The 27,651-nt window shown below is 37.0% G+C and overlaps 1 protein-coding gene across 3 annotated transcripts in view; it reads left to right on the top strand.

Moving 5' to 3' along the window:
* wwp2 (WW domain containing E3 ubiquitin protein ligase 2) overlaps positions 1-23,562 on the top strand; it is a 78,656-nt gene extending 55,094 nt beyond the window's left edge. For 2 of the 3 annotated variants that reach the window (XM_034040928.3, XM_034040930.3), the window contains 14 exons: positions 154-208; positions 3,939-4,020; positions 4,625-4,753; positions 5,882-5,960; positions 6,886-6,957; positions 7,781-7,869; positions 9,549-9,708; positions 11,302-11,435; positions 11,729-11,869; positions 12,276-12,396; positions 16,034-16,138; positions 17,095-17,191; positions 18,183-18,255; positions 18,894-23,562. In XM_034040928.3, coding sequence (XP_033896819.2) covers positions 154-208; positions 3,939-4,020; positions 4,625-4,753; positions 5,882-5,960; positions 6,886-6,957; positions 7,781-7,869; positions 9,549-9,708; positions 11,302-11,435; positions 11,729-11,869; positions 12,276-12,396; positions 16,034-16,138; positions 17,095-17,191; positions 18,183-18,255; positions 18,894-18,993 — 1,437 coding nt within the window. In that variant the 3' untranslated portion in view covers positions 18,994-23,562. The remainder of the gene's footprint in view (positions 1-153; positions 209-3,938; positions 4,021-4,624; positions 4,754-5,881; positions 5,961-6,885; positions 6,958-7,780; positions 7,870-9,548; positions 9,709-11,301; positions 11,436-11,728; positions 11,870-12,275; positions 12,397-16,033; positions 16,139-17,094; positions 17,192-18,182; positions 18,256-18,893) is intronic. The other variant, XM_034040929.3, reaches the window with a different exon arrangement.
* The last annotated feature ends 4,089 nt before the right edge of the window (positions 23,563-27,651 follow it).

Below are 27,651 nucleotides of genomic sequence, written 5' to 3'. Positions count from 1 at the left end.
AGAAATGCATAGCGCCATGAGATCAAACAACTGAAAGAATTTCAGGGCCGATGATTTTTAAAGATAAAGTGAGAAGGAGAAGTGGAAGAAGACGCTCTGTGAATTTAGAGAGAAAAGTGTATAACTCTGGATATTTTGTTTTCTTTCTCCTAGTCCTCTGGTGTCGCTACAGACAATGATCCACTCGGCCCCCAACCTCCAGGCTGGGGTAAGTAAGAATCACCTTTGCCTCTGCCAGGCAGCTGCTTTTGATACATTAGGGAAGGGGATGATGACCTGATTTGGAACCATAATATATTTTTAAGTTGTATATGTTTGTTTGTTGACTTACTATGACATTATTACGAGTTATTGGCCATAAATAAGTATATATAGAATATCTCCAATGTGTTTTATATATTATATATTACCATGCTGCTTAAGGTTATTAGCTTACTTTTGAAGGACTACATCCATTTTTCTTTTCTTTTTACACTGCTCCTTTCACAACTTGCAGGATTTTACTTCAGATAAGTGTCTGTTTACGTAAATTGGCAGTGTCCCATGATTAGCAATCTCTCTGTAAGCACAAGTGTGTATATGTGTGTGTGTGTGTGTGTATGTGTGTGTGTGTGTGTGTGTGTGTGTATATATATATATATATAATATTTTCTTTTAGATCATTTATTATACCATCTACAGAATTAACAATTTTGTAATTTTAACCCAACTTTACTTTATAATAATGTAATGGAACTTTCCTTGCTCATTTTCTTAGAGTTCCAGGCTAAGGTGCAGTTATTTAAACTTCTAAAGATTGCTGTATCTGCTGAGAAGCTACACAAACTGTTTTATAATTTAAAACATATTTACTGTATAGTATATCCTGAAACTGGATTAATAATTTTGAAGTAACGTTTTTTACAGGATGAATATGAACTTGGTATGGCTACTAAAATTCTATGAACCAGTAACGTTTTTTATTAGTTAGATTTTTATTTTGTCAGAAATCTGTTTAAACTAATTTCTACTTCACGCATTGCAAGGACTTAAAAAGCTTTATACGCTGTCTTGACAGTAAGTAGTGCTTGAGTCATTGAAGTCATACTTGTACTGAATTTGAAACATGTTTTAAATGCCTGCTTTTTATTCATGTATGTTGGGTTGGATATTTCATCCAATTAAATTCATGCAATTGGAGACCAAATAGACAATTGGTCCTTAATGAACTTCATTCGACATCCAAATCCACTACGCCATTTGGCTCAATTTGGCACAATTGGCAATACCTGTAAGTTCCAAAATAAAAACAAATTTGACAAATCCCAGGTCTTACTCTGATTTTAAAAAAGAGCCATGTTCATGAAACCATGGAACTCTACTTAAAGCAGAATGTAATCTACTCACCTGACCACAAAATAGTTCATATTTGGAAGAAATTACTTTCATTTTGTCATGCACTTTTCCCCCAGAGTAAGAGAAAAAACGAATAGTCAATACATTGCATCAGCCAGTTGTTGAAATTTAAATCAGATGAATTAATACCACTTTGCTGGACCTTTGTGTAGTTTCTCCTTTGTACTTCTTTTCCTTCAGCATATGACGTGACTTCCCTTTAGAGCAAACATAATCTTACTGCAGATTTTCTGAAACTGTTGAACTGTGTTGAAGTGTAAGTCTCTTTCTCCCTTCTGGAGTTGATATATTTTCAATAAGATTGTGGTATTACAAAGCAAAGCTCTGGTATGTAATGGGATAATTCTTTTACTATTTTTGTGTTTGGTAAAGGGATGACTTCATAATAACCCCTTTCAGTGGGCCAGGCGATTTTCAGTATGCAATTTGAGAGCTACTGTTTGCAGTGTGCATATGTCTAATGAGTACAATATGTTTGACAAAGCATCTGTGGCGAAGCATTTAAAAAAAAAAAAAAAAATGTAAAAGAAGCATTTGCTGAAGTCGGCAAACAAGGATTTGATAACCATATAATATCAGCTTGTTTTCACTAAAGGCAATTCTAAACCATTTAAGTTTAACAGCTGTTGCAATTGGGCAATAAGCTGTTTCAATAAATTGTGAGCCATCCTGAGGCTAGTAAAGGTCCTCTTACCTTAAGGGAAAGAGAGTTATTTGTAACAGTGTTTTTCTCTTTTTGAGATTAACTAGGAATTAAAACAAAACAAATAAAGCAGCAGGAAAGTTAATTGCTTTAACAACTCGGAACAGCAGCCAGTAAGGTTTGAAACCAGTATGTTTGTTTCCTTTCTTTCTGTCTTCCAGTAGAATAAGAACTAAGTTTACCGTGAGGTGTGATAGAATCATTTGTGTTTATGAAAGGTAACATTGTGGTCCTGATGAATCAGGTTTCTTAATATTGTATCAACCATGATGCTGAAATGAAGCTACTACAGTAAACTTCCCTCCTTTTGAAAAGCTTGATATAAAGTCAAGCTCACCACGAAGACCACACTCCCTGTCAGTCCTATTCAATTCGAAAACAGTCGCCCTCTATTTATTAAAACAGATTTAATCCTTTTGGTGGTGTTGATCAAGGCATTCTGCTGTGTATTAGGTTACTGAAATAATGAAGGATAAGAGATAAAGCTAAACCTGTTTTTATGATTACCTGCTCAGTACATTTCAGCAATAATCAGCCTGTAAGTCCATTTGGTGACTTGAGTTCAGGCTTGGCTACATTACCAAAAAGTCAAAAGAAAAGAAAAGTCGTAGTTTTGTATACCTCTATGCACTCAGATTAAGGTGATGATTTTGTCCTCTGGACCAAACTTTTACTTTGTTTTTTTTTGCGTTTTGAAGTCTGTGTAATATGTTGGCTAAAATTTCTCAACAGCAGTTTTTTTTTTTTTAAATGAACTGTGTCTATGTATTAAATGAATGATGCAACAATTGCTTTACTGTTTAAATAATGTACCTGTAATTGTTCTTTTCTTTGTTAACATCCTGACAACTTTTTACACTTATAACTTAAAAGTCTGTTTTAAAGCTCTTTTCAAAGTGAGATCTCAATCACTGCAGGAAGAGCAATTAAAAAAAGAAAAGAAAAGAAAAAACATAACAAGTGCTCTGGCTTTTGCTCTTTAATTTCCTTTTTTGCTCTTTAATTTCCTATATATAGCCTTTGACGCCACAGAGTTGAGAACTACATAGAAGCAGCCTTATGGCTTTAATAAAAAGCACAATACTAGTGGAGCTACTGCTAATTAATGTGGTATGCCTTTTCATCTTTCATTGGTGCTGACCCTAACTCTGGGATATCTTTATTCTCAGTAGTTGGTCAAGATTTGCTTACGTCAGTGGACTTCCGCTGGAGTTATTTTGCCAAAATACAGTTATGTGCAAAAAACATTATAATATTGGTTATTTCCTTTATTTTAGCGTTTCCTTAGCCTTCCTTGACATCCTTTGCTGTGTTCTCTCATCCAGTAATAATTTAATCTCTATGATAGAGGGCTTGTACATTTTGGCTCTGCTTTGTGAAATTCCATTATCTTTAATAATTGGGGGATAGTGAGTGTAGTTAGTCCCTACTTTTGAATTGATTTATTAGTCTGGACCAAAAGTAGCAGCATTTCAGTCTTCATTAGTGATGGATTTTCTTTTTTTTTTAACACAAGCTAAGGGCTTTCTTAGTTACTGCATGCTGCTGTTTCCATTTAACTTGAATTATTAGGGTGCAAATTGTGACAGGTTTCATGTGTTTTGTGGCTTTAATGGTATTTAAATTTTTCGTGCTCGGTTTTGCTAATTTTATTATGAAAATAGTGTAGATATTCGTGGAATAATACGTGTATTGTATTGCTGTACTGTTTTGTATAATCAACAGTGCATCTTTAACCTTTTAAAAAGAGTCTGTTTGTAATTATAACCTAATGTAGTGTAGTACTGCAGTGTATTCACAACATATGCAAACTAACCATTTGCTTTTATTTTTTTTCCAGAAAAACGTCAAGATAATGGTCGGGTGTACTTTGTTAACCACAATACGCGCACCACACAGTGGGAGGATCCCAGAACCCAAGGGTAAGAACTACACAATTACAAACACGTCCTTTTTGTGGGGTTGAGCTAACCACGATGTCCACATAAAACTGAGTAAATACAGCACACGCATATGGTAAACATATTCATATACATATACATGCTATTATTTGGTGGATCTGAACTATTTAATGCTGAATAATTGTGTTGTAATTCCAGTGTCCAAATGTATTTATTGAGCAGTACAAAAATCCAAACCCTTTAAAGATGGAGCATATTGTTTACAAACCATCCATCTGTCCATTCATCCCTATGAAAATACTGTAAAAAACAAAAACAAAAAAAAAACACATTATTCAGAAAACTGCCTTAAAGCAGTGTTTCTGAGAGTAAAGATATCCAGTCTTGGTTGAGATGTAAATATGACCCCTCCCCCCCCACTGAAATGTACTAACCTAGTCTATCAAAAAACCCAGAGCTTCATTTCACCAGACTCATAATGAAGCCTGGAATGGCTCAAACTACTGTGCAATGGGAGTCTTGCCTCTGCCCTTGGCATTGTCTCGAGCTCGTCCTACACAGATGATTGTGACACTTCTGCTGGTCTGCACAAGGACACAGTTTGATACGAGTTCCGTTCTTGCAGGATGATTCAGGAGCCACCCCTCCCCCCGGGCTGGGAGATGAAATACACCAACGAAGGGGTTCGCTATTTTGTCGACCACAACACTCGCACCACCAGCTTTAAAGATCCACGACCTGGTTTTGATTCAGGGTAAATATAGGACTTTTTTTTTTTTTTTTTTTTTTTTTTTTTTTTTTTTAAGTACATGGTTAAGCAGGAAAATATACATTTTCCTATGGCTCTTAATATAATAGGAGTTCTATACTTTTTTTTAAATTGGTGGAGTAGTGGTTAGGGCTCTGGACTCTTGACCGGAGGGTCGTGGGTTCAATCCCAGGTGGGGACACTGCTGCTGTACCCTTGAGCAAGGTACTTTACCTAGATTGCTCCAGTAAAAACCCAACTGTATAAATGGGTAATTGTATGTAAAAATAACGTGATATCTTGTAACAATTGTAAGTCGCCCTGGATAAGGGCGTCTGCTAAGAAATAAATAATAATAATAATAATCTATAAGATCTTTATAGCAACATTTTATAGATAGATACACACAGGCAAGATTTTCTCTTTTTACTCAAACAAGACACAGCACAAATTCTACCAGATATATGTATGTATATGTGTATGTATATGTGTTTTATGTATTTTGGGGGACTGGAACACTGTCTACAAATAAAATGTTTTTGGTAGCTCCAGAAAACAAAGTTTGTGGGATGTTAAATGGCTGTAAATACCCTCTTTGAAGATAGCAAAGAGGCAGGTAGCCAAGTGGCTCAAAGATTATTAGTGGTCCACTTCCCACCCATACTTTGCTGACTGGGCACATGTTGAGAAAATATGGCCCTCTACATGAGCCCAAATTATTTCGACCACAGAACAGGATTGGTGGACTCTATCCAAAAACAAAAGGCATTTGTGATCTGTTGGTAAAAATGAGCAATCCAGCCAAGGCGATAATAAAACAAACTGTGCCTCTATGTATACAGTGGAACTGTTCTTTTTGCATTGAACATACACCACAGTGTTGCAATGTGTAACCATCATCTCGTGCCACGCATTCCTGTCAACAGAAGCATCGTCTGCTTTAACAAACCTACTGTTTATGGAAAGAGAATGACTGTAAGAGGCATTGCCATATGAGTGAATGGCAGGTCTTTCACATAAATACATATGGCTTGCCTGTTTTAAGTAGAAACAATTGAACCATAACCATTAATAAGGCACAAGAATTAAGAAGCATAATATACTGTTTTCTTTTCTTCTTGTTTTCATGTTAAGTTCAAAACAAGGAGGGTCTCCAGGAGCATACGATCGGAGTTTCAGGTGGAAGTATCACCAGTTCCGGTTTCTGTGTCATGTAAGTACAGTTCATTAAGAAAGCAGCTGTGTAAAAGAGGATTGAAGTAACTAAACAATCTACTATAACCTGCAGGTCTTCTGTAAAAAGTTATTTGTAGTCTTTAGTTTTTTAATCTTCTATCTATCCATCTGTGGGGTTTTTTCGTATGCAGTTTTTTCTCATGGAAACCCAGCCTCACAATTGCTAGCTGGGGGTTTATGAGATCTCACAGATACCATTAAGGGGTTTTGTATGACATCAGAGCTTGGATAAGCACTGCATGAGGAAGAATGGCGGCCAATCTTATCTCCAAAACCTTGCGGTTTTGTTTTCCAAAGAAAGTGACAGCTTGCATCTGGTATACATCCCGAAATTACTTCATCCAGTTTATCTGATGAAGACTGTTTGTCGTTCTGCATTCAAGGGTTATAATTGCGTGAATTTATTTTAAAAAATGTATTAATTCAGAAACATCTTGGTATGAAATCTTTGAGAAGTATTGTATTTATTTTTTAGCATTCACAGTTTCCTTCCTTGCACTCCACTCTGCAGCGTGACTCCAAACAGCCAGTCTGTCCTTTGGCTGAGTAAAGTCTCTTGTAGTGACTCCAGTTCCTCACAGCATACTGTATTTACAATAAACTAGATAAGAGACGTGTTTTGGATCTTCACTGTGCAACACAATAGTTACAGAGTTAGTATAGACAGATAGATGAACATAATAAAAAAGGGCAGTTAGGTACTGTACAATTTGCATTATTTAAGAGTTGCATGCCAAGCTTTTTAAATATGCAATGTCATTTGAAAAGGTTCCTGATGAAATCTTTTACATTGGACTGTACATCTTTAGAACATCAATTAAAAGCTCTTAAAATAGCATCTGGAATAAGAAGTGTTTGTATTTGTAGACTTACTGAGTTGTCGTTTTTTGTTTTTGTTCCAGTCTAATGCACTCCCAAGCCATGTGAAAATCAGTGTGTCCAGGCAGACTTTATTTGAAGATTCCTTCCAGCAGGTAAAGTAACCTGGGCAGCATATGCTGGCTATGGGCTGGGCAGCGGCAGGTGTTAAATAAGTAAATACATCTACCAAGTGATGTCGGGCCACAGAAACCATGGTTTTCATATTAAATCCATTCCCCCTGGTTTCCGGTTAAAGCCCAGTAATTTTTACACAGCTGTCACAAACCAATAATCCACCCTTTTGATTAGTTATTTGAGTTATTTATTTATTTATTTATTTTTTTAATTTGGTAGTCGCCAATTCGTTTTTTTGTTATCGTCTCCCAAATTTAGTAGTGTCCAATTATTTTGTTTAGCTCAGCTCACCGCAACCACCCCTGCGCTGACTCGTGAGGGGCGAAGACGAACACACGCTGTCCTCCGAAGCGTGTGCCGTTTGCCTCCCGCTTTTTTACACACTGCAGACTCACCATGCAGCCACCCAGAGCTACAGCGTCGGAGGACAACGCAGCCCTGGGCAGCTTACAGGCAAGCCCGCAGGCACCCGGCCAGACCACAGGGGTCGCTGGTGAGCCGAGGACACCCTAGCCCACCTATCCCTCCCTCCCCCCGGGCAGCACTCGGCCAATTGTGCACTGCCCCCTGGGAGCTCCCGTCCTCGGTTGGCAAAGGAATAGCCTGGACTCAAACCAGCAACGTCCAGACTATAGGGTGCATCCTGCACTCTACGCGAGTGCTTTTTACTGGATGCGACACTCAGGAGCCCTTTGAGTTATTTTAGAACATAGGATTGACATATATTTATCTCAATGTGAATTTCCTAGTGATTTCCAAGTGAGTCTCTTTAAATATTTGTATTGTATATATCATTTCTAGATCATGAATATGAAAGCATATGACTTGCGTCGCAGGTTGTATATAATAATGCGTGGAGAAGAGGGGCTGGATTATGGAGGCATTGCAAGGTAAGCACATACTGTATACCAACAATCTCTTATCTGGTGGCTTGCATGAGGTACATCAGATTGTAACAGTTCTAGTTCTGATGTACATGGATGAATGAAATATAGCAGCTTTTCTGCAGTTGCAAGCAGTTTCTAAGAGGCACATTTTTTAAAATATTTTTTTTTATCTACAGCATGCAAATAAATTAAAATGCCTACAACCAAATTGTTTTAATGAGTCTAGGAGCATTGCACTGTGATCACAAATGTTACACCTGTCATGGAATAAAAAAAAAAAAGTTTTTGTTGTCCTGCAATCATCTTTTTTTTTTTTTTTTAACACTAACATATAATTAAAAATCAACTACATGGTGCCCTAATATTTTATCTTATGTGTAGTCGGTAACAGTTCCCCACTTTCTCTGCACTTGTTGTCAGGGTGTTGGGTTTGTCATGTACTACATTATACCCCTGCTTGTTTCAATGTTCTTGACCCCTCATGTTGCATTGGGATCCTATCATGTTGGGATCCTGTGTTTCTCCCTTGCTGGTGCAATCCTGCTTCTGTGGTAATGGGAGTCCATCTCGTTCCTCCTTCCCTGTGTGTCTATGTGTGTCTTTGTCTCTCTCTGTGTCTTGCCAGTGGTTTTACCCTATGGTAGGTTACGTCATGCTGTTCTACCACAGGGTAGAACCACGGACAGGATGCTGGGGATCTTTCTACGTCCCAGGGATCTGCTCGTTTTCACTGTCAACTGCTGTTCTACACATGAGTGTGACAATTCTGGTGAGGTGTTTATATAAAAGCTGAGACCCTGGTGTCACATTGACATGAGGATCCCAAAGCTACAGACACAGGAGTGTGCACTAAAGGTTATGTGAGAGAGCCTGTCACACCTCCACTGCACTACTCCATCGGACACTGTAGGCAAAAGAGGACTACAAATGTACTGGGTTTGGCTTTTACTGAGCAAGTACTATTCAATAAGCAAAGAAGAAAATTACTTGGTGTGTTTGGGTGGGCCTGGCAGATTGCCTCATGTTCTGCTTGAAATGCAGTCTGTATTTTGATGATTGTTTTCCAACCTCAGCTAAGCTGGGAAACTGAATATTCTTTGTATCTGAGCCCTTACAGTATCACCATAAAGTTGTAATATTGTACCATATAGAAGTGCTGGTTGAAGTTATAAGTTCTTCCTTACTCTTCCATCTTAGTTTGCATTGCGAAATAAGGACTTGAACCAGAAATGTGTTAAGTCCAGTTCTCCTGTATTGGTTAGAGAATGGGGTGGTGTTTTGCTCAGTGGTGAGGAAGCAGCTAGCAGTGGTGAGAATGTAATGTGCTGCATCGCACACTGGCAGCTGAGTCATGAAAGAATGCCAGGCTCCGCTAGAGCTTTTTCCCTGCAGACAATTAATTGTCTTCCCCAAGACAATTCAGAGAAATTAAGGTCATTTATGAAGGAAGAGATGTGTTAAATTGTAAAACACCTAAGACCACTTAAATACCTATTACATGTATTCTTTCCTTTACATATGTCATTTGTTATTTGAGTTACTTTATTAGATCACATGCTGCCCCCCCCACCATCACCACCACCTCCTCCTGGTAGAATTGAGATTGTGCGATTTGGTGATATGTTCTTGCTATTTATGCAGATTTACTTTTGAACCCTGCTGTGTTGCATTCTTTTCCACAGAGAATGGTTCTTCCTGCTGTCCCATGAGGTATTGAACCCCATGTATTGTCTGTTCGAATACGCAGGGAAGAATAACTACTGTCTGCAGATTAATCCTGCCTCCTCCATCAACCCTGACCACTTGTCCTATTTCCGCTTCATCGGCAGATTCATAGCCATGGTAAGGGGGCATTAGTGTAAGGCAATACTTACTCCGTACATTTCCTAATACCAACGTGAACTGGAGCATTTTGCATTGAAAAGATAGGAGGGTATTAATACTTTTGGGCACCACAATATACAGGACAGCTTTAATTTGTGATGTTCTGAAACCCTACAGACTGAGGACATCATCTGGGGTTGTTCCAGTGAGGTATTGATCTTGGCGATTTTATATGAGAACTGACCGATTTTATTTGAAACCTGTAGTTACAGTATTTACAAACAGCAAAATATGGCATACCCACACTGTAAAAAGTACACTTTAAAAGCACTCATTTGGGTGGAGGAGTTTTATAGATTTCCACAAGAGCATTTCTGAATTAATATTCAAAATGTGATTGTTGGGATAAAAAAAAGACATCTAATGAGTAGCTCTTACTTCTCTAACCATCGTCACCGTGGATTAAAAGTGGGTGTCTACTATTATGTAATATTATAGAATAATGGCTTAATCAGTCAGTACATACACTTTTATGATTTATTTCAAATTAATTAATGTGGACATTCAGAGCAACAGAGATGTATTTATATCTTAAATACATCTCTGCTGTCGAATCAAAATCACTTTCACTCCCCTCTCTTTCTCTGGGAAAGAGTAGAAGTAGGCCCCAAACCAAAAGCCAATCCACAAAGGACAAAGCACTAACTCACTGCCCCACCCAGTTTCCAAAAGAAACTATATTTAGTTGGGTTTGTAAAAAGTTTCATATATCCCCTTTTAAAGTCCTTTTTTTAAAATATATAATTCCAGTTGTTTTCATTTCTCAAATGTGCAGTGTGGACCCCACCCATGTTAAGACATAATCCTAAATAAAACAGCAGACTGTTAGTCACTTAAGAACTGTCTGTATTATTGTTGGACACCTTTTTTCAAGCCGTGAAAGCATTATTACATTTTTAAAAACAGTCTGGATTTTATCCGCCAGACCCAGAACCAGCAAACATATCTAGCTTGGAAGAGCAACTGTTTTACACAAACAAACCATGTGTCACAGTCTGGGAAGTCGCATATTCAAAGCAAGGCATTTGGTATCTGATTAAACGGAATGCCTCTTGCTACTTTGTAAGGGAATGCTGTGTGTTTCGATCTGCATGCTTGTGAAGATGGCGTAATATAAAGACACATTCTGCCTTACACGCCGTCACACTCCTACCCCTTGCAAGCAATCAGATTTCCACATTGTTCATTTTATCAAATGCTTTCCTGTCTTGGTTCTCAGACTTGAAATCTTTCATTGAAGCGGTTCAAGGAACTCCAAAGTGGAGTACTGCAATGTCCAACACGTTTGTCAGCTGCAGGCTGCTGTGGTTCCTCTCAGCAGTTACTGATATAAGCAGTGGTGAATGATGAGGGAAGAGGGAACAATTGGCTATAAATAGTGCATTTTAAGAAAAACAAAAATTGCCAGCACTGCAATGTTATTTTCAGAATTCACTTGGATGTGCCAGAACTCACCAGGGACCACCAGGGCTATTAACAATATTTCTTAATCCAGTGCCTTTTTATATTCTGCTACAGTAAATCATTTATCTTTTTTCTTTTACCCCCCAGGCTCTGTATCATGGTAAATTCATCGACACAGGTTTTACTCTGCCTTTCTACAAACGCATGCTGAATAAAAAACCGACTCTGAAGGACCTGGAGTCGATTGACCCAGAGTTCTACAATTCCATTATGTGGGTCAAGTAAGTAGCAGTTCTATTATATATCATAACGTAGTCATATATCTGCATATGTATTTCTCATTGTTGCTGCAACCTAAAAAGCACTTCTTAAGTAAAAGACATTTTACACGTGTTCTGCTCTGGTTAAGCCATTGCACATAGCTTTGAAACGGCAGCTTCTTTCCAGTCCGTTTCTGATAGCAGAACACATTGATTGAAAAAGTGGATAAACTGGGAACAAAGTGGACCATCATCAGTACTGCATTTATAGAATACTGGTGATGAGCATCCAAGCTATTAATGTTGGTTTTCAGAGAGAATGATCTGGAGGAGTGCGGGGTAGAGCTGTTCTTTGCTCAGGACATGGAGATATTGGGAAAGGTGACAACACACGAACTGATAACAGATGGGGAGAATATGCTGGTGACAGCAGAGAACAAGGAAGAATACATCAGGTAACCAACAACACCCATTAGTCTACCTTTAATGATTTCAAATACCTGGCATAATAATGCCAGATATTATCATTCATAAGGGGCGCTAGGTGGTACAGACTGCAAAGCCACTGACCGTGTGTGGCTCTGACCTGAGTTCAAGTCGCAAGATAAATTATTTTGTTGTTCTGAGCTGAGCTCCAGTGGACATTAAAAAAAAAAAAAAAACACCAATTCAACACAATAGTCTCTGCTTGTGAGAGGCCCATACTTTTTTATTTACACTTTATTTGAGGTGGTATAGCAGTACACTGTTGTGTACAGATATCGCATGCAGTCATGTGCTCTCGGATGACCCTGCTGTGAGAGTACATGGATATAAAGGGTTTAAGCAATGCACATACCTAACTGTTCGGTTGTTTGTCAGACTGCTCACAGACTGGAGGTTCACTCGAGGTGTGGAGGAGCAGACCAAGGATTTCCTGGACGGGTTCAACGAGGTTGTCCCTCTCGAGTGGCTCAGATACTTTGATGAAAAGGAGATAGAGGTAAACAATGTCAAAATAACAGCATCTAAAACTTCGTTTGGCTATGATTTCAGTTTTGAAGTTTCAGAGGGGTTCTTCAAAAATCTCCATATGTAAAACTGTAAAATGAATGTAATGCCTATTGTTAAAGGGTCGATATAATGTGGTCTAATCCATTGATCTAAACATTGGTGGATCTAAATACAGTTTTTCTTATCTGTACAGCCAAAAATAAACTAAAGAGACTAACATGAATGGTCTGATATTTCAGTTTCATAACCTTGGACCCTCTATTATTTATTTAAACATTAGCAGTATTTAGATCTGCCACCGTTTAGATCAGGGTTCCCAAAATTTTGGTCAAGGAGGGCCACTTAACAGGTGGGACATTGGGTGGTGGGCAGCATAATAAAATTCACCTATAATTAAACACCAATATGTGCAATAAATATAACATACCTTTCGCCACAATATATATACCGAAGACATACATATTTTCGGCTGCCTTTTCTTTTTTGTTTTCTGAAATACGTTTTCACAGACCCAGATTAGCACTAATCTAGGTTTACTTTACCTAAATTAACATTGGGTAGTCCAGGACCAGTACTAATCAGGGTCTGTGAAACCAGCCATTTATGTGTGTGTTTATGGGGACATCCTAAAATGCTTACTGTGGCTTAATGTGCTAAAATGGAAAACGAATAGTTACAAACTTTGACAATATCAGACACTTCCTAATACTATCCTAAAATAAGTAGTGGTTTTCATTAACATAACAACATTGAGCCCTAAAAATAACCTGCTTAATATTCAAAATGAAGTTATTCATATGTTTAGTGAAATCTATTGGGATTTCTTTATTTAAAAAAAAAAAAAAAAAAAAAAAAATGCATACAAATGTTTCCAAATTAGAGGTAAAATGCTTTTTTTTTATCGTTTTTATCCTCGAAGTTGAATTATGATTTATTTTGGGATAGTATTATTATAGTGTGTATGTTAAAGAAACCCACGACTAATTATTATTATTATATTTCAAGGAAGTGGGATTTATGCAGCTGACTTTTTGGAACAGTAATCACCAAATCCCACCCCCTCCCCCCTTGCAGTTGAGATCAGTGCCCTTGGCTGCACATGTGTCTTGTTTTCATGTTCTTAAAGCTACAGTACTAGCGCCGCACCGCACTGCGATGTGCATTGCTTGTACCGATATTTAGCAGAAAATTAACTTGTAAGGGCCCAAGTCTTTTCATTCTAAGAAAATATAGAACAATCTTAGAAATGTTTGATGAGGGCCATCGCGGGCCGCATTTCGGAACCCCTGGTTGAGACCAGCTGAATAGACCCCAATATCTACCTGGCTTAGAAGACAAGAGGATATGAAATCCTGATAATTGGATGACCAAATCCACCTAAGACGACGTAATTAAGTCCAGTTTTAAATGCCTCAGTTTTACATTGAATATTTTGTAACACAAAATGATTTGGTTTGAGTGCAAAGTTTGACCAATGAGAACAATTGCGAAACATATACTTTGCAGGATCTCTAAAGTGGTAGTTTCTACAGTAGTGAGTTACTAATTCATTAAACAAATCCCATGAAATTAACTGGGCAATTATAAAAATAGAGCCTTTTCCCTTTAAAAAATAAAATAAAAGCACTGAAGAGTGATGTAATTGTTCTTTCTGGTGCAGCCTTCAGAAAGGGACAGTAACCCACAGCAGAAAAAAAAACATACAGGAACTGATTCATTTCCTTGTGATCTCTAACTGCTCCTTTTTTGGTTTCAAATCAATCTAACGAAATGGAAAGTGTTCCTTAAGATTTAAAAAGGCCCTGTATGTTCCTGCTTCAGAGGAGAAATGCAGGAAATAAATAGGCAGATGAGGCTTAGAAAATGCTCTTTTAATCCACACTAAGACCTCAGGCTGCTAGTTTGAATGGAAACATTACCGGCTCTTCTGTATGAATCCTTGCATTACCTGTTTTTATTTTATACGTATACAGCATTTGACAACATTGGGTATAGAAATGAAAAAACCCACATGACTTGTGCATAGTCTCATGTGGGTCTTTTGTTGGTGCTGGGAAACACATCCTGGATCGCCTGTTTATGTAATCTTTCTTTTTACTTCGTGCCAGGTATGAATATCCGTTGCAACAGGGATATAGCGTATGGACACCCATATGTCCCCTTATAAAAGTTTACTGCTAAAGTTGAGCAGTTTTCCTGTGCTTTTCTGAGCGTGTACTTATATGCTTATACTGTGCGTTTGCCATAGTTCACCATGGTTCGCAATTTTTTTTTTTTAATATGCTTTACCTCATTGGGCTTTAATATGCTTTACCTCATTGGGCTTACCCAACGCTGTTATTACACTTTGCTTTTACTATGGTAAACTTTTATAAGGGTCACTTATAATTTTAAAGAGAACCACTTGACCCAGTTATTGAGAGTATCACAATCTAGGGATATAAGAATGTCCTGTGTATCTGTCTGTACATATGTCACACATGTTTTTTACATGTACATTTGGTGGATGTTGGTTATAATGATCTACAATACTGTTATTTACAGCATGACATAGGGATGCAGGAATAAATCTAATTCTCAAACAAACACAATGCAAGTAGCTTCTAATTATACAAAACCAAAAGGGAGCATGCGATGCATTAGTTCAAAGAAGAAAACCCAAAGAGAGAATTAAACACATGAGGAAAGAAGAAAAGAAAAGACTAAAGGCTGTGGTTTACAAATCAGAGACTCAAATATACATGATTTTAAGTGATTTTTGTATGATTAAGTTCCTCATATTTTACACTAAATTCTTAATAAAATGTGTCAGACTCAAAACTATATACAATATACTTTACTGTGCTCTATGAACTGTATTTGTTTGTCTTGCTGTGTCTGCCCATGAGATAAAAATCATTGAAATGTAAACTGCCCACCACTCGGTTCCAGAAGAGATTAGTGTAGCCAATTCTTATCCATTCATGGATCAGTGAGTAACCTAGCTAGATTAGCACAGTAAATGTTAGCACTTAGTCAATGTACTAAAATCAAATTGAAGTGCTTAGCGAAATATATGTAAGGAATATTTTTGGATTTATTAATCACAGACACATCTTCCTATTTAAGAAAAGGATTTTCTTTGTAAGTTTGTAGTTGACCGTAGAGAAGTCATTCAGTACGATCTGAAGCAATACACACATACAATAACTTTTAAAGTATGTTCAGCTCAGGTAAGGCAGAACTTTAGAAAAACAGGTTTACTTATACACAGTTGAGAGCATGCCCAGTTCCAACAAAAAATATATTGTAGTGCCCACTTGTTTTTTATTTAACTGTGGCATATCAAAATAAAGAATAAAAACATAAATCAGAGATGTGCAATCATCTTTTCTTCCAGCTTTTCATTTCAATGTAAAGCAACCTGATTTTAGAACGTACCTCAAAAGAATTTGTTATGATGTGTGGAGAACATTTATTTCCTAGAAAGTTATGAATGTGGAGGGGTTTTTTTTCCAATAAAGAGCTGTAGACAAGGTTCTGTTTGCTAATTTTAAGTACATTTAAGTAAATACCAGTGATGGATTTGTAGTTTTATTATGAAGCACAAAGATGAATTGAATAAAAAGTATTTTATATTTTTGTAGTTGATGCTCTGTGGGATGCAGGAGATAGATCTGAGTGACTGGCAGAAAAACACCATCTACCGCCACTACACCAAAAACAGCAAGCAGATTCAGTGGTTCTGGCAGGTGAGCTAGCAACTCTGGCATTCTTCTGAATGAAAAATGATTTTCCTTTGTAATCATAAATGTTTTTATAGTAAGTTCTACTGTGGCATATGATCCTCAACATGCCACAGAAATAATTTAATTCACTAAAGGTTCAAGTATTACCAACCCATTACATGTACTATGCACAGCAGCGTGGCAGCATTTTCAATTAACATCTTGATATAAAATATATGAATCCTTAAAAAACACATACCTTTATAACATGTAATAATGGTTAATTAAAATGTATATAAGGATCTGGTCATTTATAAGTTGTGGGACAACTAATATCAAGTCTTTGAGGGGAAGAGTCGCCAGCCATATAATCTCTATATTAAGTAACAAGCTCAAAGTTTGTTGTAGTGTGTCATATTTTCCTGATTAAATGTGATTGAACCCAGATTTGTTTCCCCTGCTTTGGGAACAAACGTTAACATGCCAGAGATCCCTATTGCCTCAGCACAGTAATTCGTGGTTAAGAGTGTTTACTAGAGAATTGTTGTTGGCGCATTGACGACATGGGAGGAATAATATTTCAAAAATAATTTAAAGTAGCACTTGAGGTTACATTGTACTGATTTCAGTAAATAAATAATCAAAATCTGCCATGTGCATGGATGTTAGAGAAGAAAAAAAAAGCAGAGATGCAAGTAAGTCATTTTTCTTTTGTCGTTAATTGAATAGCCAGTCATCTGTCTTTTTATTTTATAACTGCTCATTACTATGATGGCTTTATTTGAAAGTGCACGATATAGGTCATATAAGAGGAATTCCTATATGTCACAAGTATTATTGCATTTGAAAATGTGACTAGAAATGTTTGTCAGAATTTGTTTCACTTCAGCACACATCTACGAACAAAATGATATGTTAAAATATTTTCATGCATTTTTCATTTTTTTTCTAAATGCTGATGTTAAATCCTTCCTTGTTAGGTGGTAAAGGAAATGGATAACGAGAAGAGAATCCGCTTGCTGCAGTTTGTAACAGGAACCTGCCGTCTGCCTGTTGGCGGCTTTACAGAATTGATAGGTGAGAACAAACAGCTCAGACCATGATCATTCTCCAATTGCAGTCTTTGTAGATTTACTTACAGTGTACATAGGTGGCAAACAATGCCGCAATGCACAAAAATAGACACTGAAACCAAAATATATTTTATTACATACAGTAGGTTATCATCAGATGAGTTAAAATTAGGGTTATACAGTAGCTGAAGCCAAAGGTGAAAGGTCTTCCCTTAGATTTAGTTTTCAGTATGCCATCCCTTAGTTTAAGTTTGTGGTATGTATAGTTTCCTTATGTGGGAGATCATAAGATTCATAAAAAATTAATTGTGTAGAACTAAAAAGAATAAAACTAGCATCCCAGTGGCATTCATCCCCACCACTGCTATAAATTCAAAACTAACCAGTAAAAGTGAGCATTATGACCTGTATCCACTCTGTGTAAAAAATCAGCATGCAGACAGTGTGCAACTATTTCCCCCGAGATTCTGATCCTATTGATTAAACTGTTTATAACTTAGGAAAATAATGTCGTTTTCAAGTTTCGTCACAATGACATAATACACTCTAAAGTGTGACATACATATGTACACCTACCTCGACCAATGGTGGATAATTAGACAGGGCTTTGTGTAAATGTTTGCACATGTTTTGAGATATTGGGGTTTATTTAGTTGATTTAAGCAGCAGCGGATCTAAACTCTTCCATAGTTTATATCACTAAAATATTTACCTTCCGGTGTTTTTTCAGAATTACACTAGAGACTATCATTGGGTGTTTGATTTTCACAACCTTGGTTCCTATATTAATTATTCAATAGATCCCCGCTGGCTTCACGTTTGGTTCACTACTGTAATCTGTGATTCTCTAGATCAAGTTCTATTGTATGTATCGAGTGACGACTTGACTACATGTTAGACAGGGGTGCCATTCCCCTTTCCCTTTCCCTTCAGGATACTTTGTTCACAAAAACACCTTTTTTTCTGAAATGCTAACAACTTACATTCTACAACAGGGAGTAATGGACCCCAGAAATTCTGTATTGATAAGGTGGGGAAAGAGACCTGGTTACCTAGAAGTCATACTTGGTGAGTTTTTTTTGGTTTGTTTGTTTGTGTTTTTGTTTACATTTTTTTTACAGATTAAGTCTTTCACTTGTGTCTGTTGCATTTGTGTGTACTGTATGTCTGTGTGTGAGTGTGCTTGTGGAATAATGAGTTATGATCCCTCTGACAAATGGTGATTTCCAGTCTGGAGACTATTCCTATGTTGTATCAAAGGAGGCCTGTTATCCAGCAGATGTGTACTTGCACCACAAATTGCTGGCATTCCCTTTTGAAAGTCATGTGTGGGTCATTCTTGGTTTACTAGCCGACACAGCTGTATTGTGAACTGTTATACTGAGGCTGATGAAGCAGTTCATAATAAAGGGCTGTTCAGCAGATGCCTTCTTTAGTCATAGCAGTTTAACAGACAAATTCCCAAATAAAAAAAAGAAGAAGCCGCAGAAGCAGCTCTGCAAGTAATACCAAACACTTTAACTTAACTAAGATTTTACATGGAGTTTACAGTTGCTCCAGCTTGCATTACTTTTGAAGATGCTGAATATAGGGTTTGGAGAACATGCACATCTCCTTGGTGTTTGATTCAAATTGATCTTTTGCAGATCTTTGTAGAGATGTGTATTATTATTATTATTATTATTTTGTGTGTTTTTATCTTTTAGTTTTAATCGACTGGATCTGCCTCCCTACAAAAGCTTCGAACAGCTGAAGGAGAAATTGCTTTTTGCAATCGAGGAAACAGAAGGATTTGGCCAGGAATGAAGCACCTCTGATAGCATTTAGAAACACAGCAAGATATGCAGAGTGTAATAATGGTGGTGGTGGGGGGGGGTTCTTAATTCCTTTTAGAAGTTAAAGCCAAGAACCATGTGGTGTGGCATTGAAATGACACAATATACCCAAACATATATCTTCTATGGGCTTATCTAATCACATGTTCCTGATGGTAATATTGTTGAACAAGTGCCATTCCCAAAACTTGAGGTGACTTTAACAAGCAGGGGCTGGAACAGATTCACTTCAGATTTAAAAAATATATATAATGTACAAACAAGTTGGGTCTCAAAGTATCCAAGTGATTCTGCCTCAACAGCTTGACTAGGTGACCAGTTCCATGCCCTCACCACTCTCTGTGTGAAGAAGAGACATAGACATTCAATCCTCATTTATTTATCCATGTTTTTCATTTAGCAGCCTTTGTATCAGAAGTCAAATCCTTCTAATGTCTGCAGTAAGGCACTGTACTGATTTAGTCCTAGTTGTTCACATTTTAAGGTAATGTACAATTATTTATATGAATATTATTATATTTAATACATTGTTTAAATATGCCTCCACCCCACTATACCAGGTGATGGCTTGCGGCTACAAAACTCTTAGCTCCAAATTGTCATGAACCAGTGCATCCAATAAAGTCAACTAACCACAAAACAACTCCAAAATTTGATTCAGTGGCTTGTAAGTTGTTTTAGAGTTGTAATTGTATGTTTATTCCTGTCAGAAGATGATAATTCAGAGTCTTTGAGAATCTGGCCCATTGTTATGTTTCCTGAGCATCCTCATTTCTGCTCGAGAAAATCTAACAAGATCCATGTGTTGTTGAAATGTGCACAGCAAGAGAGAATAAACAAGCACTTTAAGTATTTGCCGGTGCTCCTCCCTTGTGTGTTCATTTTTAATTTGGACCAGTTCTGTTTAGTGAGTACTCAATGTCTGAATCACAGCAGTGTCTAGTAATTCTTTTATGTTTGTCTATATGATGTATGTCCCTCTTGATAGTGAAACTGACATTTTACGAAAGTATGTAATGGATTTAATTCTATGATATTTTATTCTTTATTTTAGCCTGCCCTCAGTATCATCCTTATTACTGGGTGTGCTTGGCAGTGGTTCCATTGTGGACAATGTTGAAGTTAAATCATCATTAGCTGTGACATTTTCCAATAGGAAACCTATTATATTCAATATAGGATGATTCCACTGAAGTAAACCAAGTCTAAAACTTTTCTTATACTGCCAAAACCAAACTCTGTATTGCAGTAATTGATAATGATGTAAATGGCTAAATCAAATGCTTTCTGTAATAATAGGGTAATGCTGGGAGGGTTCTCCATTCTGTATGCTAATGGAATACTAGACTCCTAATATATTAAGTAAACCCAACAAATGAGATATACCACTGAAGGGAAAACTATTTATATGTACTGTGTCTCTACAGTGATCCACATTTCATGTTTTCATTTTTTTGTTGTTGTTTTTGTTAGAAGGCAGGTTATAAAATCACCATCACCAGTGCTAACTGTAGAGTTAATTTTTGCAGAGCCATTATCAAAGTCCTTTGCCGATACGGACTGTTTTTGACCTTATATGCTGTTGAGTGTAGGCTACTGGGTTACAGCCAGCACTGTTTGAATTACTTTCCTGCTTTTATCTTGTGTTATGTTTTAGTTGGCAGTGGAAAAAATCTGATGGCCTTTTAACATAGTTACCTACTCAGGCAATTGGGATATCCACCAGATTTAGTACATTAATTACATTGTTTAACTTTAAAGACATTGAAATATTTCTGCACAGTGGTGTTTAGTAGAATTATAGAAACTGAATATCCCTGTGTTCATTGTGACCCCATCAGAGAATCCGATTCAAAAACCAGCTGTCCCATATCTTCATCTGGTACCACTCTTGTTTTTCTTTTTTTTTTTTTTTTAACAACCAATACTCTTTTTATGGAAAATGACACTGAGCTGCTAACAAGTATGTTATACCCATCCTCCCCTTTTAGTATTTTTAACATGTTTCATCAGACCTAGTAAGCAGTTAAATATATGAGTTTGCTGCCTACAAATATTAAAATAGCTGGAATGACCTTTTAAGGATTTGTAGTGTCCCGCCTGTTACAGTTGCACTTTTTTTAGGGCACTAATTGTATTTAATTAAACATCATGTGACACAAAACACAACTTATAGCTGCTGCCGTTTGGAGACAATAAGTTAGTCAATTACTGAACGCCACCCCACCCTATACTTTACGGAATTGCCCACTGGAAGTGAAATGAGCTCCCCAGTGATGTCACTGCAGAGCCACCCTTCCTGATTAGACTGCTGATTGAGGGGAGGGGGGGGGGGGGGGGCAAAAACAGCAAACTCGTTATGCAAACCCCCTTTGTTTGTTGTTCAAACCAATTTACCATTTCGAGAAACTTCTTTTATAGCTGCATGTTTGCAAGGTGGTAGAATGCTATTAAGAACCAGCTTACCGCCTGCTCATTTCCTGGGCACTACCCAATAAAAATATCTTCCAGACGTGGTAACTTATTAGGTCCTAGTGCAGCCTATATACTGTGAAGTTGGGAGGAGACAAAAAGCCAGAGCTCCAACAGGAGAGTGTCTCTACGCATACTGCCTTCGTGGACACTTTGCTGACAGTAACTCTTAAACATGATGAATCAGCCTGCAAAGACAACTTTTGACAGCCGTTTGCTGGTCATTTTGTCTGTCATTTCGTTTCTAAGGTAAAAAGACTGGTTTAATGTTGTCGTTTAGTTTAATGTAGAGTGGCAGGTTGAATGAGAGATTCCTCCTTAATTTTAAATGATACTTGTTATACTTAAATGATGGACCTGCATAACCACTGAGAAACATTCGATGCAGAGCCAGTTCAGCTTCCTTCAGTCTCAATTCCTGCACATCACAGAATCCTTTAAATGTTATTGCAAACTACAGCCCAGATACCACTGCACTCAATTAAACATGTTCTGTATCCCTAAAGCAGAGTGTACTGTCAGACTGCATACCAGCTTGTTTTAATAAACCATTGGCTGATTGGTTTAAACTTTTTTTTTTTTTTTGCGAAACAAAATAAATGGATTCAAGTGTGATGTCACTTGGCTAATGTTTAGTGACTGCTGCCTTGGATACAGAAATTTGGCAAAACAGAAGCGTATTTAAGTACTGCTTTTCAGTAGACATCGGTCGCATTTGAAAATCTCTGCTTTATGTAACTACTTTCCCAAAGAGTTGATTTTAAGTAGTGAAGTGAAGTGACCATGCTGTAGCTATTATATATGCCCCATGTCTTCCTGTTAAGAATGTAATTAAATTATTCTGAATTGATGGTAGAAAATGAAAGCCTTGTGTTAGTAGTCAACTGTGGTTAATTGAGTATAATATCTAATAGAAAGTGATTGTTGGCAGGGTAAACAATTTAACATATTTAAATACGGACCTATTCAGATTTAGACAGACAGGAAAGTTCTTTAATGTTTTCAGCTCTTTTAGAGGGTTTTTATATTGTGAATCTTAGCTTTCAGAGTTTAAGTCCAACCTCCTTCATTTATTTTTTTACTTTTTTTGTTTTAATGTGCAAGACAAATGATTTAACTGGTAAAAAATTATTTCTCTTAAATGCAGAGGTCAATTGCAAATGCAACATCAACAATAATACAAAATGTAATAAAGTTGAAATTTGTGTCTTGGTACCAGCAATTATGACGTTGCCACAAGTTCAGTCCAGGTCTAATTATTATTATTATTATTATTATTATTATTATTATTATTATTATTATTATTATTATTATTATTATTATTAGTTTATTTAGCAGACGCCTTTATCCAAGGCGACTTACAGAGACTAGGGTGTTTGAACTATGCATCAGCTGCAGAGTCACTTACAACAACGTCTCACCCGAAAGACAGAGCACAAGGAAGTTAAGTGACTTGCTCAAGGTCACACAGTGAGTCAGTGAGGGAGCCGGGATTTGAACCAGGGACCTCCTGGTTACAAGCCCTTTGCTTTATCCACCAGGGGCCTATAATTGGGGAAGCCAAATGACAACTAGCTAATTTATATAGAAACTAATTAAGATAAGCTTGGTTAGATTTAAAAATTACTACGAAATTCATATTTGATTGTTTCTTGCATGACTGAAGAACTAAATACCCCTCTTTTAATTTTTTAAGCAGTGAAAGTATAGCAATGAAATGGGAACAATGATACATACATTTTAGTACATAAAATCCCTACATAAAAAGTGTGAATATGTCAGATAAAAATAATCATTTGCTCCCTTAAATGCTAACATATATTTCCTTTTAAGTGTACAGTTGATAAGCTTTTGTGACATTAAGCCTTTTTATGTTGTGAACTGCAGTGTTATGATAAAAAAAAAAAAGATATTTAGGAAATTGCTGTTCTGGCTTCAAGTAAGTTTGAAATGAAAAAGGGATGTGTACAATAATACAATGACCAACAGCTCTTATATGCCACCAGCCTGTCTCTGTATAGTAAAATGAATCTTTATGTGCAATAATAAAATAGTTATTACAAATGTGTCGCTGTGTGCGTGTGGTCTTTACGCTCATCTTAGTATTTTATTATTGGTGCTAACTCAAGTCCAAACCTTGTTTTCTGCATGTACAGTATGGTTTTCTCTGCATATTCAGTCTGGAGCCAATTCTGGAACCGTATGCAGCCACATTTTTTTTTATCTTCTTGGGCAAACTTTAGGGTTGTAACCTTTACATGTTCAACTCCTACATGCACCTCTTTGACAGCTATCCACATACCCACTTTTCCTGCATATCGCAATATTTGCGCAATGGATGTACCATAGAACCCTGAGGTGTTCCAGCCCACTCCTATATTCTGCTGCAGGGTTTTCATATCTAAAAGCTACTTCCTTCTGAAAACATCACAGGATCCAGACCAGGTGTACTCTATGGTGGAAGAAGTGAACTGCAGCCTCATGTCAAGGCCTGTTGCATCAGGTTGCCACTTTTTTTGGCATTGGGTCATCCTAGAATAACTGGTCTGCAGACCTGGATCTCTTGAAAGCTGATTTTTTTTAAAATTTATTTTAAATCAGTTTATTTTGTTTCCATATCTATATCGAATACTATTTGGAGCCAGTTAAATTAAATTTCCATGTGCTGTTTGGTTTCTGGGTGATAAAGACCAAACACTTCGAGATTTGGTTTACAGCAGTATTCTGTCATTCACTAGATCAAGTTTAAAAACTAACTCAGGTAGACAAGTGTGGATTCAGTTTCAGCAGGGCTTGTTTGGAACTTACATGGGTTTACAGCACCCTCTAAAAATGCCAGGGTGATCCAAAAACACATGCCAGGTAGAGTAATTTACAGTACAAACATGACAGACTTCCAAGAGAACCATATGCAGATTGAAATGTTTTAAATGGCAAAATAACATCTAAATTAAAAACATAATGCTTCATATGACTGCAGGGTGGCATGTGAACTGGAAGCTGTGTTTTAATTTGGGCCCTTAATGGAAGTGAAAGCTTCACCCACATTTTTAATGATCCCAGCTTCCCTTATCAATAATAATAAAATAAGGAATGCTTAATATAAAAAGAGCATGACCACATATCCTAAAACTGTCTCCAGTGAGGTATTATTGTTATATTTCTCACCTTTATGACCAGATGACTGGAAAAGGGCAATTTGGGGAAGAATTACGTACAGTAGAATGCCACCTTCAGTCCTGTTGAAACAGTCCACGTACATGACCATTGTATATTTTGAATCGTATTTTGTCATATACTTGTACTTGCTAGAACCGAAGTGATTGTATTTTATCTTGCTCTTAATTGTATTATTACTGGTACTGTGATTCTTGAAATGTATTTTTGTTTACGACTGTAAGTCGCCCTGGATAAGGGCGTCTGCTAAGAAATAAATAATAATAATAATAATAATAATAATAATAATAATAATAATAATAATAATAATAATACTGCATTAAAGATTCATTTGGATTGAAGGTGTCACTCCTGTATGTTAAATATTGTATCAAACCTCACTGTACCTATATCAATGTAACAGACAACAAGCTTGTTCATGTATTTTACTTCTGGTTTACATACCATTCAATTACACATATTCCCATTCCCTTATAAAAGATTACTATTGTTAAACATAGCCGAGTGTAAAAGCATGAAAGTGTGGTAAATCACAAACAACTAAAACAGTTATACTAAGCTCCTTTATAACTCTTAAATCACCTTCTATAAAACAGAATTGGAACTCAGTTTTATACTGTTTGAACCTACTGTAGCTCTTTAGCATATAGACCTATGGAATGGAATCTATCATTGATTCACATTCACTCATTAATTACAGTATGTGAACAGATTTCAGCTAATGAATTGAATCAGGATTTTTCTCTTCTTGTGATATTTGCCACACATTTTTGACATTTACCACACAGTTAAAAGCAAAGAGCTGCTGTTTAGACTGAACCAGCTTCCTGCTAGCACATTGTAAAGCTGTGACAGACACACAGGAACACACACAGCAGTACTTTGTTTTTGTAAAACTTGAAAGCCGTGAAATTGGCTGTAATAAATTGTAAAAACTATTTGACTTCTAAAAAATAAAGCCTTTTATTATCCAAGACCTGTTTACTTCCAGTGTATTTATATACCGGTAATTGTCTATTTCCACACATGTGAAAATACACAGAGAAAGCTAACACAAACAGCACAGTCCCAAGACAGCTAACTGTGTATGTTATGAAAAAACACTTTTATTACAGGATTTTTAAGATCTGGAGTGGGTGGAATGAATTAGGGCTTTCTTAGCATTTGAAGCCCAATTTGCTATCCTGTTATCACTAATACAGTCAAGCCTACTTAATATACCTCCTGTTAATGTCACCCTTTGCTTATTATCACCACATTGAAATGTCCCAGACAGGATATGATGAGTCAATGGGAACAAGTTCCTGATAATATCACGTTGGTTATTGTCACACAGTGGCCCCTAAACTCCCAACCTGACCCTGGCTCTCCATTGTGCTCCACTCGGCAAGAACCGAACTGTGCTCTGCTGAAAAGAAATAGAAGAGAACCAAACTCCCTGCTATCCTAGACCTCTACCGCACTCTCCTCTCCTCCTTCTAATCTCTCCTCTGCTAAAAGTTCCTATTTCCAATCTATTATCCAATCCTCCACTAACAACCCCAGGAAACTACTGTCGACCTTCTCCTCCCTCCTCAACCCCCCCTCCTTCTCCCTCCTCTGTCTCTTCTGACGACTTTGTCTCTTTCTTCTCCTCTAAAATCTCTGATATCCGCAAACTCTTTAACACCTCTCATTCCCCCCAACACCCTCTGTCTCCTCTTTCTCTCCCCTCCCAGACTCTGACATCTCCTCCCTCTTCCAGTGCCAGAAACCCTCCATGTGTGCCTTGGATCCCCTCCCCACTCACCTCTTTCAAGCTGCTGCTCTTGCTCTACTCTCAGTAGCAGTGTGGAGTAGTGGTTAGGGCTCTGGGCGCTGGACTCTTGACTGGAGGGTTGTGGGTTCAATCCCCAGTGGGAGACACTGCTGTTGTACCCTTGAGCAAGGTACTTTACCTAGATTGCTCCAGTAAAAACCCAACTGTATAAATGGGTAATTGTATGTACAAATAATGTGATATCTGTATAATGTGAAATAATGTATAATATGATATCTTGTAACAATTGTAAGTCACCCTGGATAAGGGCGTCTGTTAAGAAATAAATAATAATCTCCTCCCTTCTCAACACCTCTCTCCTCTCTGGCCTCTTACCCTCTGCCTTCAAACAAGCCTCTAAACCCCCCTCTTCAAAAAACCTACCCTGTCTGTCACTAACTCACTGTATTTTATTTTGTATACAACTGTAAGTCACCCTGGGTAAGGGCATCTGCTAAGAAATAAATAATAATAATAATAATCACTCACATTTATCAGTCATACAACTGATTTCCACTCCACTTAATATCACTTTGAGAAATAAAAGCCTTATAGAAGTTTACGACCGTAAATTTGCCCAGTAAATTTGAAAGCTTTACATGCTTTTTCAATGGTTTTACTGTGCATTTACCAGTTTACCATGTTATCCTGTGCTTTCACTGTGCTTTATTACAATTACATATGCTTTTACTGTGGGAAACTTTTTAAAAGGAAAGATTAGACTGTATATTGAAGATAAATTGTATTAATGAACACAATTGTGCTATATTTCAGCTCCACGGCAAAACAGGCATGCATGTTGAATTTTTGGTGTGTATTGTTTTGGACTATATTTCAGACACACACAAAAACACCAAAATATACATTACAGTGACTTGATAGTTTATCGTACTCCAGTCTGCTACTATAAAAAAAAAATTGGATGGAAAAGAACATTAGCAGCTAGCCATTGAACTGTAAAATTGGATAAAAAGGAAAGACAAGTTTAAATGAAATCTAAAGAATTTGAATTGTCCATCCTCATCACACTTAGGAACCCCAGTGCTGGAAAGTGACCCAGTAATGATAAGCTTCTACGTCTAAGAACATTTTGAATGAAAGATCCATGCTCAAGAGAAATTTGATAGGATTGGATAGGGTTGATTGATCAGCACCTTAATCAAAAATGGTACTGTGAAGTTA

Source organism: Acipenser ruthenus, chromosome 19, assembly GCF_902713425.1.
Source record: "Acipenser ruthenus chromosome 19, fAciRut3.2 maternal haplotype, whole genome shotgun sequence".
NCBI lineage: Eukaryota > Metazoa > Chordata > Actinopteri > Acipenseriformes > Acipenseridae > Acipenser > Acipenser ruthenus.
The sequence above is the reverse complement of the archived record's forward strand: the minus strand, read 5'-3'. Positions and strand labels throughout refer to the sequence as shown.